Here is a 23,698-nt window from a genome sequence, read left to right as displayed (position 1 = left end):
CTTTTTAAGCAAGAGCCAATCAATAATTTCCTTATCTTGCTTCTAGAGGCTCTCTATATGGCTTTTTTTTTTTTGATCTGTGATTCTGTTTTTAATTATCTTAAGCCTTATCACATAATTTACAAATTTGTGCTGATGATATATCTCCTCTACTTTAACCCTTCTAACGAGTTAGCAAAAGCACCATTACCAATCATACATATATGGTAATTCCACAGTTGTATTTTTGAATAGCTATTTAGAAGACAATCCTGAATTACAACTTAGTAAATAATTCACAGGCCAAATCTGCTGCTATAACTTATAACACTGAATTTTAAAAGCATCTGACCTTGCAGATCATCTATAAAATGTGAGAAGTGTTACTATTGTTTATTTAATATTATACATAAACCACACTAAAATGCCTTTCATTAAGCAAAAGGCAACATTTTAAATGCAGGGAATTTTAATTAAATTGGCATAGTTAAGACTAAAAAGATAAAGTGGACATTGCCAGCCTATCTTCAGCCCTTGCCTTTAACAGGCTAACACAACTTTTGAAACACAGCTGAGTCTTGCTGTTCTGATACAGTGAAGGGATTTCCTCAGTATTTAAATATATTAATATAACCAGTTATATAAATCTAAATATAAAACCAATCTCCTGTAAGTTTAGAGATGGCATTTACCATCTCTGTGAAAAGCCCAACAATCTAATCAATTCCAATCATACTCAAAGGGGAAAACAGTGACAGCACTTGCTGAACCAGAATTACTATCAAAGGTCAAAAAGCCAATCATATTCATTTAACCACAAGCCAATCTTATTTAAATCAGGACTGTCCAAAAGAAATATTCTATCAGCCATTCATGATCTGAATTCTGGTGTATGTGATCAATTTAAATATGGTACACATAAAAAAAGTCATGAGACATTTTTGTTTTGTAGTAAATAAGGCAACAGCCAACTATTACTCCTTAGTAGCTTTTTTGAGATAAGCTATCAAGTCTGCTCTTTCCCCTGCCTTCTTAATGCCAGCGAAGATCATTTTTGTTCCAGGGATGTACTTCTTGGGATTCTCCAAATACTCCCATCAGTGTCTCCTCTCCCCAGGTGATGCCTTTGTTCTTGTTGGCATCCGTGTAAGAAAACCCAGGGGCTTGGCCTGTCTTTCGCCCAAATAAACCGTGGAGATTTGGCCCAGTCTTGTGCTTGCCTCCCTTTTCCACAGTATGGCACTGGGCACACTTCTGAACAAAAATCTTCTTGCCCTTCTCAACATCACCCATTTTTAAATCGCTCTTTGGTTGCGCGCGAAAAGAAAGTGCCCGCTCTCAAGCCGGACGTCCAGCTCTCTCCTCTATATAAGTCTTTACCTTGGCTCCTGTCATGGAGTTCTCCTAGTCACTTCTGATTTGGCACTATCCTGTTGGAATGGATAAATGCTTAAATAAACTTAAAAATTTTAATATGCTTCAGTTTTGTCTTTTAACACTTCTGTTAACCTTACCTCCATTGTCCCAATTCCCAATGCTCAAACATTTTGTCTCCTCTGCAAGCATCTCATATATATAATTGGTCAACAAATCTTGAAGGAGCTAGGTATGCAACATTTCACAAATCTAGTCTCATTTCTGTTACATTGCCATTATCCTCATTTAGAATCTTGTTTCTCACGTGGGCTCTTGAAAGCATCTCTTAGATATCCCTATTCAAATCTATGTCATATAATCAGTTGGTCAAAACACTTGATTCAATTCTTGATTTTCTCAAAAACTTGTGATCTCTTCTTCTTAGCCAAAGTTGCATTGTTGTGTGATACTTGTTATATTCTGTTTGTATAATTGTTCCATTCCCCACAATGCTGTTAATTTTTCGAGGGCAGGGATATATTGAATTTATCTTTCAGTCCTCCATAATGCTACATGTATTTAAAAGTCATAAAAATAGGGGTGCCTGGGTAGCTCAGTTGGTTAAGCATCTGACTCGTGGTTTTGGCTCATGTCATGATCTCAGGACTCATGAGTTTGAGCCCTGAATCTGGCTCTGTGCTGACATCGTGGAGCCTGTTTAGGATTCTCTGTCTCCCTCACTCTCTGCCCCTCCCCCACTCACGCTCTCTGTCTCTGTCTCAAAAATAAATAAATAAACATTTAAAAAGTCATAAAAATAATTGTTTCATGTAATAGTGGGCCTTTGGTATATAATTATTAACTTAGCTTCCCTATCCTCTTACCTCAATTCTAAGAAACTCCTCCTAAAAGCATGCCTTAAGTAAGAGAAATAAGGCTGAGGCTTCCTCTTGGAACCATAAAAACTACATCCTGAGCACCTGTTTCCCCCCATATCCTCCATCAGTGGTGGAAATACATTAATGTGCAGTCCACCCAAGATATTGAGGTTAACAAAAGACTCTTAATGATAGAGAAAAAAGTATGGGTTGACCATGGGAGGTGGGTAGGAGATGGGCTAGATGGGTGATGGGTACTAAGGAGGGCACTTGTTGTGATAAGCACTGGGTGTTGTATGTAAGTGATGAATCACTGAATTCTACTGAGACCAGTATTGCACTGTATGTTAACTGAAATTTAAATTTAAAAAGAGGGGGGGGAAATCAACTTAAAAATACTGAATTATCATCCCTTTTCCATAATTGCCTGTTTGCTGGAAAGTGTTAGCACCTCTATCTCTGTTGGGGATTGATGCCCATGAAGTGTTTACTACTAGGCACAAGTAGATGCAGATCCTGCAATTTGATAGACCCAAGTTCTTTATTTTATTTATCTATTTTTTTAGAGAGAGAAAAAGAGAATAGAGAGAGAATGAGTGAGGGAGAGAGAGAGGGCAAGAGAGAGAGGGAGAGAGAGAGGAGGATCATAAGCAGGTTCCATGCTCAGTGTGGAGCCCCATGTGGGGCTCCATCCCATGACCCTGGGATCATGACCTGAGCTGAAATCAGGAGTTGGACACTCAACCAACTGAGTCAACCAGGCACTGTGATAGACCCAAGTTCTTAACTGCACATAGTTCTGGACTGACTGCTATTATCCTGTCATTACCACGCAGGATGCTCTGCTCTTTGCCCTGCCACTAGGAATCTCTGTTCCTCACGTTCTCTTCCACTCTGCCGTTGCCGGTGGGCCAGGATTCTGCAATAGAGTTGAATCTCCCTGCCCTTGCTCCAGCCGTGGTTGGAGGTGCTCTCATTATGTCCCTGGAAGCTCATTCTTTCAAATATTCTTATTTTAGAAGGCATACCTGTGTTACAGGATTTTGCTGTTCTACCAAAAACTCAGTGCAACCTTTCTCTCAAGGGAAGGGCTGGGATCTGGATCTTTTCTCCAGATCAGTGGGTTGGGGGACTTAACAGAATACCTCAAATAGACTCATGGCTCTTTGACTTTCAAGTATATTACTCAGACAGACCATTATATATATTAAACATTATGATAGTGTGTGTTTGGGGGGGGTAGTTTGTTCCTCTTAGCCTTTGCTTTTAGCCACTAATATAGTCCCAGACTTCCAAGGTATATAAGCAAGTAAGTATAGGATATTTAGTTATGACCATTCCTACCCCCCACCCCCCACCTTTTTTTTTCTTCCTGGAGGACAGACACAATAAGGCCCATATGTTTGCCTAGTACTTTTCAGGTTATACTAATGAGAAGGAGTTGAATAGGAAAAATGGAGCTCTGATCTAGATGAAACAAAAGTCAAAGCTTTTTTGAAGATGGCAGAATACTAAAACATAAGGATAATAGAAATGCCTGAAAATGAAGAAGAGCTTCCAAAACAAGACAAGAAATCTCAATACCTATTGACAAAAGTAAAACATTAGTATAATAACAAATTAAAGAGCTTAACACCATCTACAAAGAACAAAGCTACAGAAGCCAAACCCTAGAGGGAATCTCTGCAGTGTGGTAGATGTTGAGTGGATGCATTTTCCAGCCACATAGAGACATTAAGGGGGCAGCCACATAGATCCAGCTAGAGTTATGTTCTAATTTACTGATCCCTATTTCCCCTGGTCACAACTGACCGGCCCAGGACGAAGCATTACATCCAAGCTAGGTCAATCACAGTCCTTTCTTTAGACCTTTGGTTCTCAATTAGACATGATTTTGCCCCCAGGGGACAGTTGGCAAAGTCTGGAGACACTTTTGAGTGTCACGAGTGGCATCTAGTAGGTAGAGAGGTCAGGGATGCTGCTAAACATTTTAAAATGCACAGAACAGCCCCCTACAGCAAAGAATTAGCCTGTCCAAAGTGTCAATAGTGCTGAGACTGAGGGGTGCCTGGGTGGCTCTGTCAGTTAAGCATCCGACTTCAGCTCAGGTCACGATCTCACAGTTCATGAGTTCAAGCCCCACATTGGGCTCTGTGCTGATAGCACAGAGCCTGGAGCCCACTTTGAGTTCTGTGTCTCTCCCTCTCTCTCTGCCCCTCCCCTGCCCCTGCCCCTGCTCACACACACACACACACACACACACACACACTCTCTCTCTCTCTCTCTCTCAAAAATAAACATTAAAAAAAATTAAAAAAAAATAGTGCTGAGGCTGATAAACTTCACAGTTGATTGAGCCTTACCCAGACTGTTCCTCACATGGATACATACAGTTTAAAAATTGGGTGAAAAATATTTCCCTGGTATGTGATGGTGAGATGGGGGAGCTTTAAGTTTTACTTATTCTTGACTCACAAAGAAGACATTGCCTAGGATTCACAAAAACATAAGGATCTAAGTTGTAATTCAGATAAATTGTTTGGTAGAGAGTTTGGTTTATTTATTTTTTCTTATGGCTCTTTCTCCACAGCATTCAATATAAGAGACTGTGTTGAAGCATTAACTGAACCATTTTTACTGTCAGTTCTAATGAATCCCTTACTCAATCTGGCATCCAGTAATATGGAACCAGTTATTTCAGTGAAGACTATAGCCTATTCCTCTGCCTATGGTGCATGATGGAAAAAGATGCAAAGTTAATTTAGGGTAAACTTCTGCTCCACCAATGATATTACATTAACAACAACAACAAAACTCAGGTGTGTATGGAAGTAGTCTCATAGGAATTGGGGAAATTTTCTTTTTCTTTTCAGAAGTGCTGGTACCCATTACTGGGATACCTACCTGAGTCTTTATTATGATGCTACAGGGTTCTGGGATGTGCCAACAAAAAGGCACCGATGAACAAACAATATGAGAGCCACCAGTAAAACGAAATAAAAGTAAAAGTATGTAAGATTATTTGCAAGAAGGGTTTTCCAGGGCAAGAAACAAAAAGACAAGAGTATGTATATATATATGCATTTTTCAGAGGTATTTAAAAACTTTTAAATGCTTTATGATTGTGATTTGGGCGTGATTACACAGAAGGCAGAAAGAGACAAGGTGTAGATCTAGTGTAGATACACGTCACCATCACAGCGGGAATTTAAAGGGGGCTTAGTGATGTAGAAAAGAGCATTAAGGCCAGTGTATGTGACCAGACTTGTCAGCAGTTTGTCTGAATGTAACAAGGAAGATTTTAAGACAGAGCCTCTTGCCCACTTGAGAGTTGTGCCTCTTACAACTGTAGCTGTTGTGTCAAAACAGCCACATCACCATCATAGTGCCTGGTTTGCTGGATTGTCCAGCTCAACCAAAACCCAGGGGAGGAAACAGAGGGCTTCTGAGATGGAAAGTACTGAAATGCTTAGGGGAAACTCAGTGATATCTGGAGGGAGATATATTTCTGGAAAGCATTAAGCACTGGAAAAAGCTTATGTAGATCATACTGGGGCTACTGAATATTTCTGTTTTATTTCTGTTTAACTTCCCAGATGTCCAAGAGGGGTAGAGATAAAATAAAACCCACAGGTAAATAAGTCCTGAATGTTACATTCAGCTGCAATGGATTGGAGAGAGTCAAACAAATCATTGTTCTTCTGTTGGGGATGGCAGTTGAGCTGCATGTAGGAACTTATCTAGTACATATTTCAATGTTAGAGTAACTCAACTGTTGTTGCAGATGTGTTCTCAAACTTAGTAGGTACTGTTAAGAAGAATGGGGGTGAACAGAGGACAAATAAAAACATTTTTCTGGTCAGGTAGTGAGCACCAAACACCTCCTGTGTCCAGAGTAGGGGGTTAGGGGTGTCTAACATGTGATCTAGGGTGAGAAGCTGTTGGGCATATAAACCTTTAATCTTCCCTGAAGGTGTCAGAAGCCAAGACCTTTCTGATAAGGGGGTATCACTCACATCTTTTACATGGCTCTGAGTCAATATTACATGGATACTGAGTCAGGTCTCAACAAGATGGCCCTGAGCAAATGAATACTGATCCCTTTTATTGTGTTATGCTGCACCATCCTTATGGCTGTATGTAAACTTGGAAACCAGAAACATAGCTCTTCTATCATTCCTCTCATTGCCACTTCTTTTCCATCAAAGATTATGCTTTCTTGGCCCACAGTTGAGGGGTTATCTAACATGCCATGCCTGCCAGGCATCTTGTTAGGTACCACTTCCTGGATGGCTTTGCTGTGATCAGAGGAACCAGGTTGCGCTTGAGTCAATGGTTGTTCTCCCCCACCCTCTTATGGCTATAGGAACCCACAACCCTGTGAAACAAATCATCTTGGAGCATCATTACAACAGACCTTTGGTTAGTTCTCACAATGTGGACAGACTCAGGTTTCTAGTGTATTGTTCATTTGGGCATGACCCATTACAAAAAAAAAAAGAGGGGGTCATCTCCTGCTTCAGTTCATTTTTGGGTATGCCATTATCCTATCGCCTCTGGAACCCTTGGGATGCTCTTTTGTTGGGTGGTCATAAACATGTCCTTAACCTATGCCTCGTTTCACAGTCTGGGAAGAGGATACACTATAGTCATGAATTCACAAGTCTTATCCTTTTGTGAACAAGACCAAGCACTGCTGTGGTGGGTAGTGAAGATTGACAGTGTTGATTTTAAACCATACTATTTTGGACTGAGGAAAGCATAAGTGTACCCCCACCCTGGGGCTATTTTGTATTGTCCTGATTTCTAGGATGCTTAGAAAACTAATGTTCATATGCTCCTGCTTGTGTATTGTCCATTGTATGAGGAAAGTTAACAGTCCTTATAGGGACTTTGTGTCCAGTGGAACCAGAGTGATTGACTCATCCTGGTCTTCCCATGAGTGTCCCTACTTTACCACCAAAAGTCTGGATCCAGGAAATTCTTCAGTCTCAGGCAAATCAACCTGGTTACCCATCCTGAATAAATAGAACTCAATATGGCTCTGGTCAAAGTGTATGGAACTAACAAGATTTATGAGGTCTAGCATTTTTTTTTTTAATTCAAGTTAACATACAGTGTAGTCTTGGCTCCAGGAGTAGAACCAGTGATTCATCATTCACATATAACACCCAGTGCTCATTCCCAAAAGTACCCTCCTCAATGCCTATCACCCATTTAACCCATCCCCCCCAGCACCCTCCAGTCTGTTCTCTATATTTAAGAGTCTCTTATGGTTTGCCTCTGAGGCCTAGCATTTTAAAGAAACTTTATATAACTCTAGGTAAGTATGTTCATCGTCAATCCATGCTGTAAAAAATGAGGCTTCCATTTCTAAACCATGAAGGGCTATATTGTGAGGATATTGAGTTAAACCACTATGAGATTCATTCAACAACTATTGAGTACTTAGTATGTGCCAAGAATTTTTCTCAGTATTAGAAATAGATAATCAGAAAAAAAGTCCTTTCAGAGAACAAATTTTCAGGAATACAATCAGAGGCAGGTTGGCATGCATGCTCTGAATGAATTGTGGGCTAAATGAGCATAATGGTCAAACCTTCCCGATACAAATTTGGTGAGGAAGACTGGGAAACCCACTAGCAAGATGTTTTCATGTTTTGAAGATATATCCCAATGTTTTCTAATATTGATTGTGCATCCTAGAAGAAAAATGTTGGGCATGAATGTTCAATATCTGAATATTTATAAATAGTATACATGTTCTACTATACTAATAAACATATACACAAAAATAGAAATAAAGCCTGTCCTGAGTCACCCCTGAGATATTGCATCCAACTTTGTTTTTTTTAAGTTTTAAAAAAGTTTTTATTTTGAGAGAGAGGGAGAGAGAGTGCACAAGCGAGCATGAGTTGGGGAGGGGCAGAGAGATAGGGAGAGAGAATCCCAAGCAGGCTTTGCACTGTCAGTGGAGAGCCCAATGAGGGGCTTAAACCCACAAAGTGTTAGATCATGATCTGAGCTGAAATCAAGAGTTGGACACAACTGACTGAGCCACCCAGGCTCCCCTGCATACAACTTCAGAGATGACTAATATATTCTATGTCAGTTCATAGATGATGTAATAATGGCTTCTGGAAGAATGCAAAGAATTCTGTACAGCTCAGACTACCTACACTTCACACATATTTCACCATAATATGTGCCCTCCTGGGGCTTCAGGATTTGCTTGACTATGTACATGATCATTGTCATTACCAAAACATGCATCCCTCAGTAGAGAGCTGGATCTTCCTAACATGTCCTTAAGTATCAGAGTATTACCAAGCAAACCCAGAAGTGAGCGCTACCTTGGGAGCAAGTCAAGGCTGACAGTTATAAAAGCCCCAAGTCAGCAGTTGGCAAGTCTACTGTCAAGGCTAAGGGCATGCTAGCACAATTTTGACAATTTGGGAGACTTTAATTATAGTGCAGGGAAGAAACCCCCCGCAAAGCATCTTTGTTTAGCACAAGGCTTTTCTAACAGGTGAGTCAAAAGTGGGGGGAAAAATGAGAAGTTGTACTGTGAGCATGTCATTATTAACAATTTGCTATACAACCTATCATGACTGAGTCCTTTGTTTCTGGATCATCTAATTTGGGACAAAGCTATTTTGTGGTGGGAAAATAAACTTATGGAAAATTGAGAAAAGACATTGTTAGTGGGGCAAGGTTTCTTTCCCATGCCTCTGGTTTTCAGAAGAAGGGATTTTTCCCTAAACCCTCCAGCTCTAGGCCTTATTCCTCCTTATGTGAGTTAACTGAGTTTGGGAGGGAACTGGGCATGTGTGCCTGGCCCTGACATCCCTTTCGCTCTAGGGTCCTGCCCGTTGGTGGTGAGTAGGAGCCTTGCTGGTTGTGTTTGATTCCATGGGTTTTCAGGCTGGACTGTAACTAGGTAAATCTAGTTCCAGAGTTTGGGAATGGGGAGTCCTCTTTTGCCACATATCTAAGCCATGTACTTCCAACCAAGCTTTGTTAGTGAAATTGGTTTTTCAACTCCGTCTGCTTTACTCCTTCAAAAGTTAGTCAGGGCCTTCTAATATCCCAAAATTTATCATCAGAGTTTCTTTATAAAACTGTACTTGTGAGTGTTCACTTCTGGCAGTCATTGTACAGGGAGTACAATGCAGTTTACCTAATGTCCAAATTAGAAAACAGCTATGGAAGATTATATGAAGAACCAATTCCAATGAATTATGAACATAGTGAGTGTGGGTGTGTAATGGACAGAGCCTATGGCAAGAGTATAATTCAACAATGCTTTCCATGTCCAGAATGTCCAGAATTCCAGAATCATAAAGGATTCTGTAAACATTGTTCAAAATGTGCCCTGCTAGGGAAAGAGAAACCACATCACAAATGTGAATTCTAAATATGTAGTTCTTTTAAAAAACTACCATAACTAATTATAACCATGTTGGCTCAGCAAATATATCCCCATTAGGTCATCTTTTTTTCCAGAAGCATAATACCACTAAGAACCCCTACAAAATATTCTCTTGGTAGGCTTAAAAAGTTCCTCCCCTGGTAAGTACTGCCTGAGAATCAGCCTTATGCAAATGCTTTGCAGGCTATGCACATCTTACATACTTAGGGAAGGGGTATCTTATACACTGAAGGAAGGGGTATAATATTCCAGGACACAGGTGCTAAGCACTGTAGTAGAGTAACTTGGATATACTAGAATTACTTATAAAATCATCCCCGCAACAACGAAAATCCTTACCATGTGTTACTTGTGATTCTTAAAGATAATCCTCACTTGAAGGGAAATATTTCTCTTTTGATATACCAGGCTAGTATTACAGAGAGAGCAAGAGTTGATTTAAAAAATAAATGGAGGGTTAGCATTGCTAGGAATTTACCCAAGGGATACAGCAGTGCTGATGGATAGGGGCATTTGTACCCTAATGTTTATAGCAGCATTTTTCAACAATAGCCAAATTATGGAAAGAGCCTAAATGTCCATCAACTGATGAATAAAGAAATTGTGGTTTATATACACAATGGAATACTACTTGGCAATGAGAAAGAATGAAATATGGCCTTTTGTAGCAATGTGGATGGAACTGGAGAGTGTTATGCTAAGTGAAATTAGTCATACAGAGAAAGACAGATACCATATGTTTTCACTCTTATGTGGATTCTGAGAAACTTAACAGAAGACCATGGGGGAAGGGAAGGGGAAAAAAAAAGTTAGAGATGGAGGAAGCCAAGCGATAAGAGACTCTTAAAAACTGAGAATAAACTGCGGGTTGATGGGGAGTAGGAGGGAGGGGAAAGTGGGTGATGGGCATTGAGGAGGGCACCTGTTGGGATGAGCACTGAGTGTTGTATGGAAACCAATTGGACAATAAATTTCATATAAAAAATAAAAAATCAATAAATGGAGGGGCATCTGGGTGGTTCAGTTGGTTAAGCATCCAACTTTAGCTCAGGTCATGATCTCATGGTTTGTGAGTTTGAGCCCCGCATCGTGCTCCACACTGACAGTGGCAGTCCTGCTTGGGATTCTCTCTCTCACTCCCTCTCTCTTTCCCTCTCTCTCTGTCCCTTCCCTGCTTGTGTGCTCGCTCCAAAATAAACTTAAAAAAAAAAAGGAAAATAAAGTCAGTTGCCCTTCTCATCAAAAGATAACTAAGTGGGAGAGGGTTTTCCAGGGCCCTGCTGAGTTTAGCTGCACCCTAAGTCAGGAGACTGTTGGCCAGCCTCTGTTGAAGTAGGGAAGTGGTACCAGGAACTCTGTCATCAAAAGGTAGTAAAGGATAGTTCCACCCTCTTTGACCATACTTCTACCTTGCCATCTGGGCACAACAATGAAGTTTTCTGTGACTTTGATTTAAACAAACTTCTAAATTCCCATGTGGCAGTTGCTTCAGCACTACCTTGCTTTGTCTGTGACAGTTAGAATATGAGGATCTTTAATTTGTATTTTCTCCCTGAAGTATACTTCTGGAGTGTAAGCAGCCCTTTTTAAGAAAACTGAATGACCAGGACAATAACTGCCAAGAAGTCTCAGGCTACCTCAATCAGTAGAACAGAAAAAACACTAAGTAGTTTCTGAACAGGGCTGCCACCATAAAGCTTCTAGAAAGTTTCTGTGTTAGGTTGCTACAAGGTCACCAAACCGGGTTGTCTCAAAAGTCTCTTGACACTTGTCTGAAAGTCTCTAGGCCCTCTGTGGCTGACGCAAAGACACAGGGTACACGTGACAACCATTAAATGGCGATTTAAATCATTAAAAGTTAATTTTTAAAAGCAGGCATTAAAAGTTAATTTTTTAAGCAGGTAAATCATGACTCTGTTGCAGGTATTAAAAAAACAATTGATGAAAATTTTATTTAGCTTATTCATGAGGAAACTAGTGGTGTGTTACAACCAGGTCAAAGGAGAATCCCAAGAACAGACATAGGTCTGGAAAATTGTAAGAGATGTGCAAATAGAGCCAAAATTGGTTTTTCAGTTCTTTCTTTCCTGGACAGAATTTGTTTGCATGTCTTTGATTAAGAATTCTTTGGCATTTCTGTGTGTTATCTATAATTTACATAATCAGCATCAGACAATCAGCTTTAGAATGACCACACATAATTTTCCATTGGAGTACAATTTTTCCCTACAATTTCCCTACTTTTGATTAAAAAGAATCTTAAAGATTCTTGATCATAAAATGAGTCTGGCCTCATTACACTAGGCCTGATTATTTACATAGTTGCAGTAAGAATATTTACCAAAAGGCCTTTTTAAATTTTGCTCTCTTGTTTCCATAAGGAATCTTAGGTTGGACTTCTAAAAGTCTCTATTACTTGCTGTCCTGAGGCTAGGAGGCCAAGTCCAAGAAACTTTATCCACCAGATTACTTCTACAGTACCCATCCATTTTGGGTGACTTCCTCTCTTCTCAAAGTCCTCAAAGAATCTGCAGGCTCCTGGCCTACCATGAACATAAACTCCCTTACCAGCTCTAAGGTTGGAACCTGTAAACCAGTTTATCTGGGAGGGTTTTGTCAGCACTGTCTCCATAAAGTCAACCTTCTATAAAAGTGACTGATCAACAGCTGGCAACAACAACTTCCCCAGGTCAACAAGGAGCCTCTCATCTCTCATCCCAGTGGCCATGCCCACCTAGGGGGCCTGGCAATGGGGTGACTGATGGTGTAGGCATCCTGTCCTCCACAGAGCTGCTGCTTGGTGGCTGGGGACACCAAAAACAGACTTGGAGCATCCAGAAGTCAGCCTCAGGGGTCTGAGGAGGGTGCAATCCTCCCCTGAGACAGAGATAGATTGAGACCCTCAACCTGCCCTTGGTTGTCTGGAACTTTTAACAAAAATGGCAAAATGAGTGCCGACCAATTGTCCATAGTGCTCCTGGTGAAAAATGTGGTAAAATCCCTCCCACAGAGAATCTTCAGGAAACTTCCAAAAATCATTCAGCAGGAATATGAAACACAAACAGGGAGGACCTGTAAACCACCACTTTGGTCTTCAGGACATGAGAATTTTGAATTTGAGCCACTTTCTAGCACTGTTCTGATTTTTGAGTATGGACCATCCTGTGACTGATGATTGCTTTTGTGTCCTGTTTAGGAAATCTTTGCCTACTCCAGGGAAATCTTCCTGTCAAATCTGTGGAGGAAGATTTACCTCAATGACAGGAACATTAGACCATTGAGCTGAGTCTCAAAATTGAGTAATTTAAAGCAGTACATTAAAAAAAAGATTTAAGCATAAAGAAAATCTTACAAATGCAATGGTAAATTGGACCCATGAAATATCACCCAATTGGGAAGTAATGCATAGTAAGAAAAAAGTTTGAGAATTGGGGTGCAGGGATTGCTCCCTACTGTTCATGGTAAAAGTTCAGAGTCTAGCTGTATCACCCCTGAACTTTGTGAAGTATTTCTCTCAAGAGGAAAGGAACAGTGGAAAAGCTTTGGTGAAACACATTCTTTCTAAACATGATATAGAAGGTGTATCTGTTGATGATCCAAATGCCCACCACAATTAAGCTGGACATATCCTATGCATTTCCATCTCTACATCTTTCAGAAAGATGGTCTGAACCAGAGTATTTTTCTGTAATATCTAAGGAGTAAATGCATGTTACACACCTGATGTTGGTTGTGTTCAAGGGATGTCCTTCATCGAGGCGGTGCTCATTCTCAATTTGGAAGAGACAGTTGCCTTCACTATATTTGGAAGTTTCATGAATAAGCCATGCCAGCTGGCCTTTTTCTCTGTGGATTGCAATAAGGTGTTGAACATTTGAAGTCTTCTTTGAGGAAAATCTCTTCAAAGTGCTTCTTCATATCAAGTGTTATGGTCTTAATATATATATCACCAGACATATACATGATAAAGGACTGCATCTTCACACTGTATCACAAACCACTACTCTACTTGGTCCAGCTTGTCCATTTTGAGAGTATTTCACAGAGATGGGGAAGAATTTTTGTTTAGAACTGGGCTTTGTGTCCATAATGAAGGATGTTAAGGAAGGAGACAGGAATAACAGCACTGCTTTGAACAGCTAATCTTCATAAATCACAGACTGACCGAAATGTAAAACAAGTATTTTTGGTAACAGTTTTTGTTTCCTATGTAAAAAGCATGGAGGAAAGTTGGAGAAATCCAAAAGAATCAAGAGATGGAAAACAGCTGATGTTGAATGTTGTGTCCGAAGTAAAGGAAATGAGTAACCTGTTAACAATATTATTAAGAAAATATTTTGTAAGCAGAGCCATTTTACAAAGGAGAAAATGTAAATTCCTAGTTCATACTTCATAATTTGGGGTGGACAGTTGAAAGCAATATTTTTAAATAGTTTTGGGGGAAAAAGTAGTGGCTGGTAGTACCCCATTAAATAAGGGTCATTCTCAAATATGACATTCCAGACAAGGCCTTGGTTGCATACCAAATTTTCCAATTAGAGCCAGTAAAAAGGTGGTTAGATTCTTACTGAACCTATGCAAATAACTCTATTACCATCTAAAAGTAAGTGCGTATAATAAGCGTTTCTGGATTTGGGAGGGGGTGTCAGGCAGGGAGAATATCATTTAAGAATATTCCATTTTAGTTCACAAAATCAGAATCTACTAAATTGTTATGGGTTATTGGATACCTTACATGAGAGAAAGGGCTTCCTTTTATATCCAGAAAATACAACATTAAAACAACATCAACAACATTCCAAACAAATACCTACAATCATCTTTTATCAGTTCATTCAGTCCTGTGTAATTAAGTCTTGTTCTTCTGGATCTTAGGTTAGCAGTATCATGAACCTGTCAGCTTCTTGACTACAAAGAATTTTGGAAATCTTGACTTAACCCACTGTACAGTCTTAAAATTGTTTAGGCAATGACGTCAGAAGCCTGTACCCAAGATCTATTCTTCAGAGTGTCAACAGTTTAAAGTATCTAGTACAGTCCTTTTCCATGGGCTCTGAGATCATGCTTCTTTGTTGAAGATGTAACTCTTGTCTGGCCTGCAGCTCATTGCAGAGCCTTTGGGGAAGTACCTGAGTAATAAAACTATCTGTAGATGCCAGAGACTTAAAATGACCATGTCAATTACAGAAGAGCGTTCATAACCAGACTGATGCAACTGACAAAGAATTTTGGTTATTTCAATGTCATGCAAAACAAAGAGGTATCCAAGAAAATAAATAAAGCTTTAGTCAACATGTCTATACATATAATGATTAAGGCCATTTTCAAAGATAATAGTGAATATGACATTTGATTTATAATAACAGATGAGCACGCTTTTTTTTACAGAGGAAATATTCTTGAAATATGCAAAATTCCTGAGTCATAATATATATATGCAGTATACTAAGAACATACACAAAATGTATCAACAATATTGAGAGATTCAGAGTAGGTCTTAAACATCAGTATTTTAATAAAAACCCTATAGATAAGTCTGATGTTTATCCCTAAATGAAAACAAGTGGTCTCTATGTGAGGTCCAAATGAAAGAAGTGAGGTTCCAAGTAAGTAACCATTTAAAATAACTGAAATTATGACTGGTCACACCACATTCCTGTTGCTAACATGAGACAATGCACCATCAGGATGCTGATAAATAGAAACACTGACAAATCTTCAGGGACTTCCCATAATATTTATAGTAATATATTTATAGTAATTTATAGTAAAATATTTATAGTAGTACTATTTTACCTATATAAATCTAACCTAGGGAAGACAGAGCATCTTTTCTGATTTGAATGACTCTTTCCATGAAACTCAAAGAATAACATAACAAATAAAACCTAATTATCTTTAACACCTCTCTTTTATAGGTTAAAAGAACAAATCTTTGGATTTTAGAGAGGCAAAACCCATTAAGTTGTCAGGAGATTTCAACAGTTAAGATAGGATCATGGGTACCTAAGAAACAATGGTTGGCTTCATTTCAAAGTGACAACAAAACATCTAAAAATAAGCGTGACTGTAAAGAACCTTAATTCTTTCCTAAGTAAGGAGATTGTTTGCTTTTTAAAAATAATCAAGAACATAATAAAGTTAACATAAAGCACAGAAAATTATTCTGTTAAGACAACCTTATGCAATCTAGACAGTTTACACAGAAGAAAACGTTTCATGTTAGAGGAGAAGGCAATAAACAGTAAACCAAGGAAACGAGACCATCAAAACTGGGCAAACTTTGCAAAGACTTTAACACACTTCACAGCTTTTCAGACTCAGGTTTTATAAACCAAAGCAAATAAAATGTATTTCTGGACAGAAAGTAGAATAGTGGTTGCTAGGGTCTTTAAAAAAAAAAAAAAAGTAAATGCAGAAATCCCAAATTCTACCAGGCCTGGTATGAAAATTGCCTTCTCAGTGGGCATAAGACTCTTGAGTGGGGCTCAAAACAGACAAACAAATGAAAATAACTGGGGAGTTTTGTTTAATGGGTACAGGGTTTCATCTTGGGAAGATAAAAAATTTCTGGGGATGGATGGTAGTGACGGTTACTTAGCATCATGAGTATACTTAATGCTATTGAACTGTGCATTTTAAAATGGTAAATTTCCAAGTTATGGTCTTCATTTTATATTCTGGAACAAATTTATACGTTATTATAAGATCCATCTCAGGGCATCTGCAATGTCAGAACTAGTTGTATAATATTCTTAAGATGTTATTAATATGCAGTGCATTCATGTTTGCCATCTTCAAGTGATTCAATAAATAACTATTTCTCAATTTCAATTTCTAATATGTAAGTGTTGATAGTTAAGACCCTCCTATCCCCGCCCCACAGTTTCCAACATATACACACAAAGCTTAAGTTTTAAATTACCTAAAGCTCTTGGAAATTATCTTTAAGCTGACACAGTACAAAACAAAATTACCACTGAAATAAAACGTTTTTAAGAATAATGATTCAATTTAGCTATGCACAAATTTCCATTTTTTTCATAATCTTAAGGATTATGAGTAATGTTAACTTATTTGATGATCAGTAAAATCTGTATAAGTTTAGAAAAAAAGTATCCAAGTAGAATACTGTTAGGAATTACACTTAACACTAATAAATCAGAGAAAACATAGCTATTATTAAACCCCAAATACTAAACTAATTTCATTTTGTGAAGATGTATTTAAATTTGTGTACTTGAATTTTTAAAAGGTTATTGAGTTGGTGTAAGAATATATATTTTAATGTAGCACTTTTAAAGTATTAGAAGTTTAGTTTCACTGCTTTCTGAGAATTTTAGGAATATTTGCTTTATGCACATATTTATCCCTATTAGCCAATCAGAAAAGAACTCTTTGTAATCAAATATATTAATACCTCTAGTGGTGAAAAATATTATACAGTCATCCAATGAGAGATGAAAACCTTTTTAAACTACAGACACATACACATACAGAGACAGATAAAGAGATAAATTTCAGTCAAAAGTAATAAATATAGGAGCACCTGGGTGGCTCCGTGGTTGAGCGTCCAGTTCTTGATTTTGGCTCAGGTCATGGTCCCAGGGTTGTGGGATTGAGCCCCATGTCAAGCTCCATGCTTAAGATTCTGTCACTCCCTCTGCTCCTGTCTCCTACCTGCGTTTTCTCTCTCTCTGTCTGAAGAAAAAAAGTAAATGCAGAAATCCCAAATTCTACCAGGCCTGGTATGAAAATTGCCTTCTCAGTGTGACTCTTGATTGGGGCTCAAAACTGACAAACAAATGAAAAGGACTAACAATCCAGATTCTCCATTGTCTCTCACCCAACAGAAAATAGATTTCTATAACCCATTAACCCAGTTATAAAGATCACCAATGGTTAGACCATAAGAGCAGATTCTCCCATCACTGCTGCTACTAATGAGTACTGGCTATAAATGAACCAAAACCAAAACATAAATTAATAAAGAGGAAAATTTAAATTAGGAAAATAGCAAAGATGCCCTGTCACTTTGGATACACCTCCCAAGAGCCAAGAAGAGATATGCCCAGGCTTAAGCAGCCCATAGGAAGTGCACTTCTCTGGTTTACCTGGCTCTCTGTCAGATGAATCCATTGGGCCTTTTGGGCAAAGACCTCCAAAACTGTAAAAAGGTCATTTTCAAAATAAAAGTACGACTCTCCTGCACATATGCATATTAAAGATTCTTTTGTTTTAATGTTTTATTTTTGAAAGAGAGAGAGACAGAGTGCAAGCTAGGGAGGGGCGGAGAGAGAGGGAGACACAGAATCTGAGGCAGGCTCCAGGCTCTGAGCTGTCAGCACAGAGCCTGATGCAGGCTTGAACTCAGGAACCAATCATGACCTGAGCTGAAGTCGGATGCCTAACTGACTGAGCCACCCAGGTGCCCCTTAATGGTTTTCTTTAACTCATTAATGAGGAAGCAGATGAGACGTTATAACTAGTTTAAAGGGGAATCCCTTTAAATCCCTTGTGTGTGTAGAGGGGGTGGGGAGTGGTGTCCGTGTCAGGTGTTTTGCATTGCTATTACCTACAGCTCTGAACTGTAAAATAGCTCCAATAGAATTAGAATCAGGTAGTGGGAAGGATAGTATTATTGAAGCTCCACGTTTTTCCTGTATAAGGTTATCATTAAGATTGAGATGCTGATGCCACTCCATATACTAGGAAAGATATGGTCCTACTGGACCGGCCTATACTTCAGCCACTCCCAGGCACCACCTCATTACTCCAGAATTATGTTTACCTCCCTCCTCCAAGCCCAGCTAGCCCCATGGCTTTCATCTAACCAGGCAGGCACTCCTACCTCGCACCCACATTTTCACCAGCCTGGACACTCACATGGGAAAACAACAACAACCTTTCTCCCATGTTTCACCTTTCTCCCATACTTCTGAATCCCGATGCGAATAGCTGAAAATTAAAATATGTATTTTTAAACTTGAATTTGTTTAAAAATCCCAACTTTAGCTCCAACGTAAAATGAAAATACCCATAAATCTAGAAGTATTTGCCTTAAATGGCTTTCAACAAGAAAAATAGAAGGATTCTCTTATTTCTCTGAAGCCCAATTCAGAGTCATGGTAAATTGTCCAATCTCATTCCTAAGTGGTTAAAAAAAAGAAAAAAGGAATCCTCCTCCAAAATAATGTAATAAACTGTTAATAAGGACAGAAAGACAAAAAGGAAGGCAACTTGTCACTCATATGTTTAAAATAATGCTCGAAAAAGGTAGAGATGCTTCCTTCTCCTCTGGGGGCTTTAAAATGAAATCCCGAGGGTGCATAGCTAGAGCTAGAAAGCACATGTTAAAATGAGAGATGTCTTGGATGCAGCCAGGTGCAGCTGAGGCCCAGGGAAAAGGAGAAAATAGTAAGTGACAGTTCCCCTTAGTTCAAGGCAGTTTGTAAGACCACCTACAAGACCAGCAAAGCAGCTAGTTGGTGACAGTCTTGTGACCCTGAGATTAACACCGACTCCTCAACCCCTCAAGGTCTGAGGTTTGAGGAATTTGAAAAAAGACTTTGGGAAAAAAGAGTTGAAGCACTGTGGCCTTCCCTCCCCACTGCCTCCCTGGGAGGCTGAGCCTTTCCTCATCTCAAGTCTCCGGAGAAAGGGCTTTCAAAGATTAGTTGGAAAACAGTGTTCCTTAGAATTGAGAGGGCCAAAGCGACTGGTATGGGACCCATGCCAGAGAAAATTAAAAGCAAAAGGCCGTGGCTAGAGTCCGGGATGAGGAGTGTGTACACCATTAAACGCAGAACAGAAAAGAGCTTGCACCCCGTGGGTCGCCTGGGGGAAGGGAGAATATAAGCATGAGGGTTTTTTCAAGGAGCCCCTGCCCAGGTGGGCTTCCCACCAGAGGCTGCTAAGCAACAGGGGCTGGAATCAAATGCAGAAGCCAGCAGAGCAAGTGGCGAGCAGAAGGCGGCGTTGTCATCCAGTGTTTTCCCTGGAACTTAAGTTCTGAGTAAGAGGAGTCTGTATTGAACACCCACCGAGGTCCTGGAACACCACCACCAAGCACTTCAGTTCCCCTAAAGGCCCTTCTTCCTCTTATTCTTTCCTCCTTTTACCTCCACCCCAAGTCCTGTAGGACCCACACCCTAGAGGGAGTGGAGGGGCAGCAGAAGCATTAGGTGGGAAAGCAAACAAGCCAGCTGTACCACTCTGCTCCTCTGGCCCCTACTTCCCTCTCCCTCATGTCAGGTTTCCAGCCTGAATCAGCCTGGCTGGGGAAGTAGAGGAAGGGGAAATATTTGCCTCAAATGAAGTTCAGAGTTTTAACTATTACATGGGACTGGACATTTCAGTGACTGAAATGAGACTATTTTATGACTAAAAGTGACTTTTTTTTCTAAGGGTGTCTGAAAAAACTACAGGGACCTACCTGAGAAACCAGCTTCTGAGCAGAGAGAGCAGGAATGAAAGTGAAGCTGTTTTATGATCACACCCTATCAAGGCTACCTTTTTTTTTTTTTTTTTAACATAATGGCTATACAAGTTTGCTCCAAAGAGGACAGACAGCCTCTTTCCCAACCTCTAATAAGCCAACCACTATTGCCCTAAAAAGGTTCTGCAGGACTTCAGAAATTTCCATCCAAGCATATCCAAGCTGGAAAAACACCCTGCAGGCTTTAAGAAACTTGTCAACCACAAAGGACACAGGAGCCAAACAGGAAAATAATAGCATGGTTTCACATCTCTTTGGGGGGTCTTCTTATTTTGAATATTCCATGAGATTCCTCAGACAGGAAGTTCTAGAGCTAGCTTTACCAGAGGAGGAAAAAACCCAACAACAATGCTGGCTCATCCAACTGGTCAAAACCATGGAGAAATCAAACCATACCAAAGATGCAACAAATTCTAAAAAGTCACTCACAAGGCAGTTCCTTGTATTTTCTGAGACTTATATCCTAGGAGGCATGCCAAGGAACCTTTGGGTGAATTCCAGAAACACTGCACCTTGGGAGTGGCAGGCAGACACCAGCTACAGCTAGAGCCCCTGTCAGTCTCTCTGCTGAGAGCAGTAATGTCCTCAAACCAATCTCTGATACAAGTTATAGGTTGAGGAAAAAATTAGCTTCAGGGACCATGTGCATACACAATTTCAGTGTAAGCTATGCTATTTATTTCTAACCACAGTGAATGGGTGCATTTACTAATGCAATAGGCGCATTACCATCATTTTTCCCTCCATAATATCTCCAAGTATCTTAAAACATATGTGATGAAGAGGGGCTTACGGAGTTACAGGTGCCGATGATTTCAACATTCCTTCAAAATCTACCGTTTACCTGTATATGATAACCTATCATACTGGGATGGGTGATTTTTTAAATCACTAGGGTACCTGTAAAGAGCAGATGTCAGGCTGCTTACGTGGAATCCCTGCAGGACTACCATAGTAGAGACTGCATGGGCTCAAGCAGCCAAGGAATTCCTGTACAATAACCAGCATATGCAAAAAGGGGGGAAATTCAGCAACTTGGGCTAAAAATGAACTTGGATCTGAATAACTAGAGAGGAAGAATTCAAAAATTGAATCCTATGTTTCAGTATTTCTCAAACTTGAGTGTGTAGAGTAATTACCTGGGGGTTTTGTTAACATGCAGGTTCTGATTTAGAAGGTCTGGGGATGGGCCTGAGAGTCTTCATTTCTAACAACTTTCCAGGGGATGCTGACTCTTACTGAAGGGAATAAGTTGAAGACAGACAAGAGGGAAAAATGGAATGACATGGAGGATCGGAAGGCCAATACTCACCCCTGGTCATGCTCCGAGGCCACTTCCGGGGGAGTACTTTTAGATTCTTTAGCAGCTAAATCTTCTTGGAGGAGGCAGATGCAGAATCCCCGCAGGAGAACAGTACCACCCCATTTATCTTGGATCTGTGTGGCGTGGAGTCAGGAGTAGGGTGTCCCCTACATTTGGAGGACAATGTCATGGCTCCTGGCTAGTGAAACCCTAGCAGCAGTGACAGCAGTGTTCTAGGAAAGTGGAGTACTCCAAGGCGTGGAATGGATGAACAATGGCAAACGCCACACAGGAATTCATGGATTGCATGCATGAGACATCACTGGTGAGTCCCAGACATGAATTTCTTGTGGCGGGGGAAAGGGGGAGTGGTTTAATGGGCATAAGAGGTAGAGAAATATGTGACCTCTCAAGAACCACACGTGTGCTCTGTAAGAGCCAGCACTCAGAGGGCATCGTGGCAAGCTGCTTCAGCCAGAGAAGCAGAAACCTCCTGCAGAGAAGGGAACACAAAAGCATCACCCCATCAAGGAAGGCAGCACTTGCCTGTTTGCTTTTCCTTCTTCCCCAACACTAGAGGGAAGAACTTTTTTTTTTTTTTCAACGTTTATTTTTGAGACAGAGAGAGACAGAGCATGAATGGGGGAGGGTCAGAGAGAGGGAGACACAGAATCCGAAACAGGCTCCAGGCTCTGAGCTGTCAGCACAGAGCCCGACGCGGGGCTCGAACTCACGGACTGCGAGATCATGACCTGAGCCCAAGTCGGACGCTCAACCGACTGAGACACCCAGGCGCCCCTAGAGGGAAGAACTTTAAGATGTGGGAGTACCTGAGACTCAGACTGTGCCCCTTTCTCTCCTCCTCTCTACTCTGATAATATATATATTTAAAATGTTCAACATTTTTTTCTGTGATTTTACAATTCTGGAATCCACTTTTTTTTTTTTGCATTTTCTTATCAATTTATAAGACCTCTTTAGGTATATTAATAAAAGGAGAACTTTCTTGTGGAAAAAAGCCCAATGGCTTGAATCTTAGAGGTGATTCGTTATTAGCAACAGTAATAATGGCAGCTAACTTTTATCAGCCACTATTTTCTAGATACTGTTAGATGTTTTACTGTTAGATGCTCTTATAAATCCTCCTCACAACCCTGTGAGGTAGGAACTATCCTCTCAATTTGACAGGAAAAGGAAACTGAGATTTAAGCAGTGTAGACCACTTGTCGTCCAGTGTGTCCCAGTCGGTAAATACTGACATCAGGATTCGAACCCAGGCACAAGCTCTGGAAAAGGAGGCAGGAAAGGCATTAGGGTCTTGAGAATTCAGAGGATCTTGGAGAAGCTTAGAGTCCCTTTCCCTGTCTCTTTAAAATAAATATGGTGAGAAATTGCCCTGGGCTAGGTACTGAGCAGAGAATGGGGAGGGAAGCAGACACAGCCACAGAGCTTACTGTGTGACCAAAGAGAGCCACAAACACAAATAAGAATGTCATCTTAAGTATTTGTGTGAGCTATGAAGAAAAATTCAAAGGGCATCTACAGAGGAGTGGAGGACCATTTAGACCAAGTGAGTAGGAAAGGCTTCTCTGAATGAGAAGTATATAAACAGAGACCTGACAAATGAATAAGTTAGTCAAATAAAGTAGGGAAAAACATTCTGGGCAGAGGAAATTGCTGTTGACAAAAAGTATTCCAGGACTTTTGAACACATGAAAGGTGCAGGGTAGGTGGGGAGGGACTGGAGTAGGCAGGGACGTATTTAAAATCCCAGGAGGGGATCACAGGGTCTCTACTCACTACTGGGGTAGATTGGTGAGTTTCGGCATTTGGGGGCTTAAGTTTCGGGATTTGCCAGTCAGTTATGGGGTCAGAAAGCCCTCTCTCAAGGTGTGAGGATCAGGGTCCTGAGGCAGAGGACCTCATCTTGGGTTTTCTCTGACTCAGAGGCTCCTAGTCTCATGGTAGGGTTTTCAGGTTTCTGCTCCCTCTGCCCACCCATCCTCTCAACCCTAACCTTGTAAGATCTTCTGCACTATGTTTTCAAATTGTTCATTCATTTCCACCTGGCCCTTTTTCACCTTCCTGTCCAGGCATTTCCCCTGTACTTAGGAAAGGAACAGCTCAGTTTTCTTGCTTTCACTAGAACCAACTTGGTCATTTTATACCTTTATTCCTTTGCTTAAAACTATTTTTCTTTCCTAGAATTCCATTTCCTATTTATAATTCACCTGAAAAAATTCTGGAAGTCT

The 23,698-nt window shown here is 40.2% G+C and overlaps 1 protein-coding gene, 1 long non-coding RNA gene and 1 pseudogene across 6 annotated transcripts in view; 2 read left to right on the top strand and 1 right to left on the bottom strand.

Moving 5' to 3' along the window:
- The window catches only part of LOC131487392 (uncharacterized), a 119,115-nt gene that overhangs the window by 66,553 nt on the left and 28,864 nt on the right, over positions 1-23,698 (top strand). Inside the window, exon 3 of one of the 5 annotated variants that reach the window (XR_009249717.1) lies at positions 5,087-5,215. The exons of 3 other annotated variants lie outside the window; for them this stretch is intronic. This is a non-coding gene — a long non-coding RNA (uncharacterized LOC131487392). Of the gene's footprint in view, positions 1-5,086; positions 5,216-19,835; positions 21,772-23,698 lie in introns of those variants that run through there. One more of the 5 variants, XR_009249719.1, reaches the window with a different exon arrangement.
- On the bottom strand, positions 358-1,336 carry LOC131487391 (cytochrome c-like). Its single transcript, XM_058688055.1, is given in 2 exon segments — positions 358-1,073; positions 1,075-1,336. Coding segments are annotated over 2 exon segments (318 nt in total). The 5' UTR covers positions 1,273-1,336; the 3' UTR covers positions 358-953.
- On the top strand, positions 12,791-14,527 carry LOC131487389 (TBC1 domain family member 12-like; annotated as a pseudogene).

This window comes from Neofelis nebulosa, chromosome 10 (genome assembly GCF_028018385.1).
Source record: "Neofelis nebulosa isolate mNeoNeb1 chromosome 10, mNeoNeb1.pri, whole genome shotgun sequence".
In the NCBI taxonomy this organism is placed as follows: domain Eukaryota; kingdom Metazoa; phylum Chordata; class Mammalia; order Carnivora; family Felidae; genus Neofelis; species Neofelis nebulosa.
The sequence above is the reverse complement of the archived record's forward strand: the minus strand, read 5'-3'. Positions and strand labels throughout refer to the sequence as shown.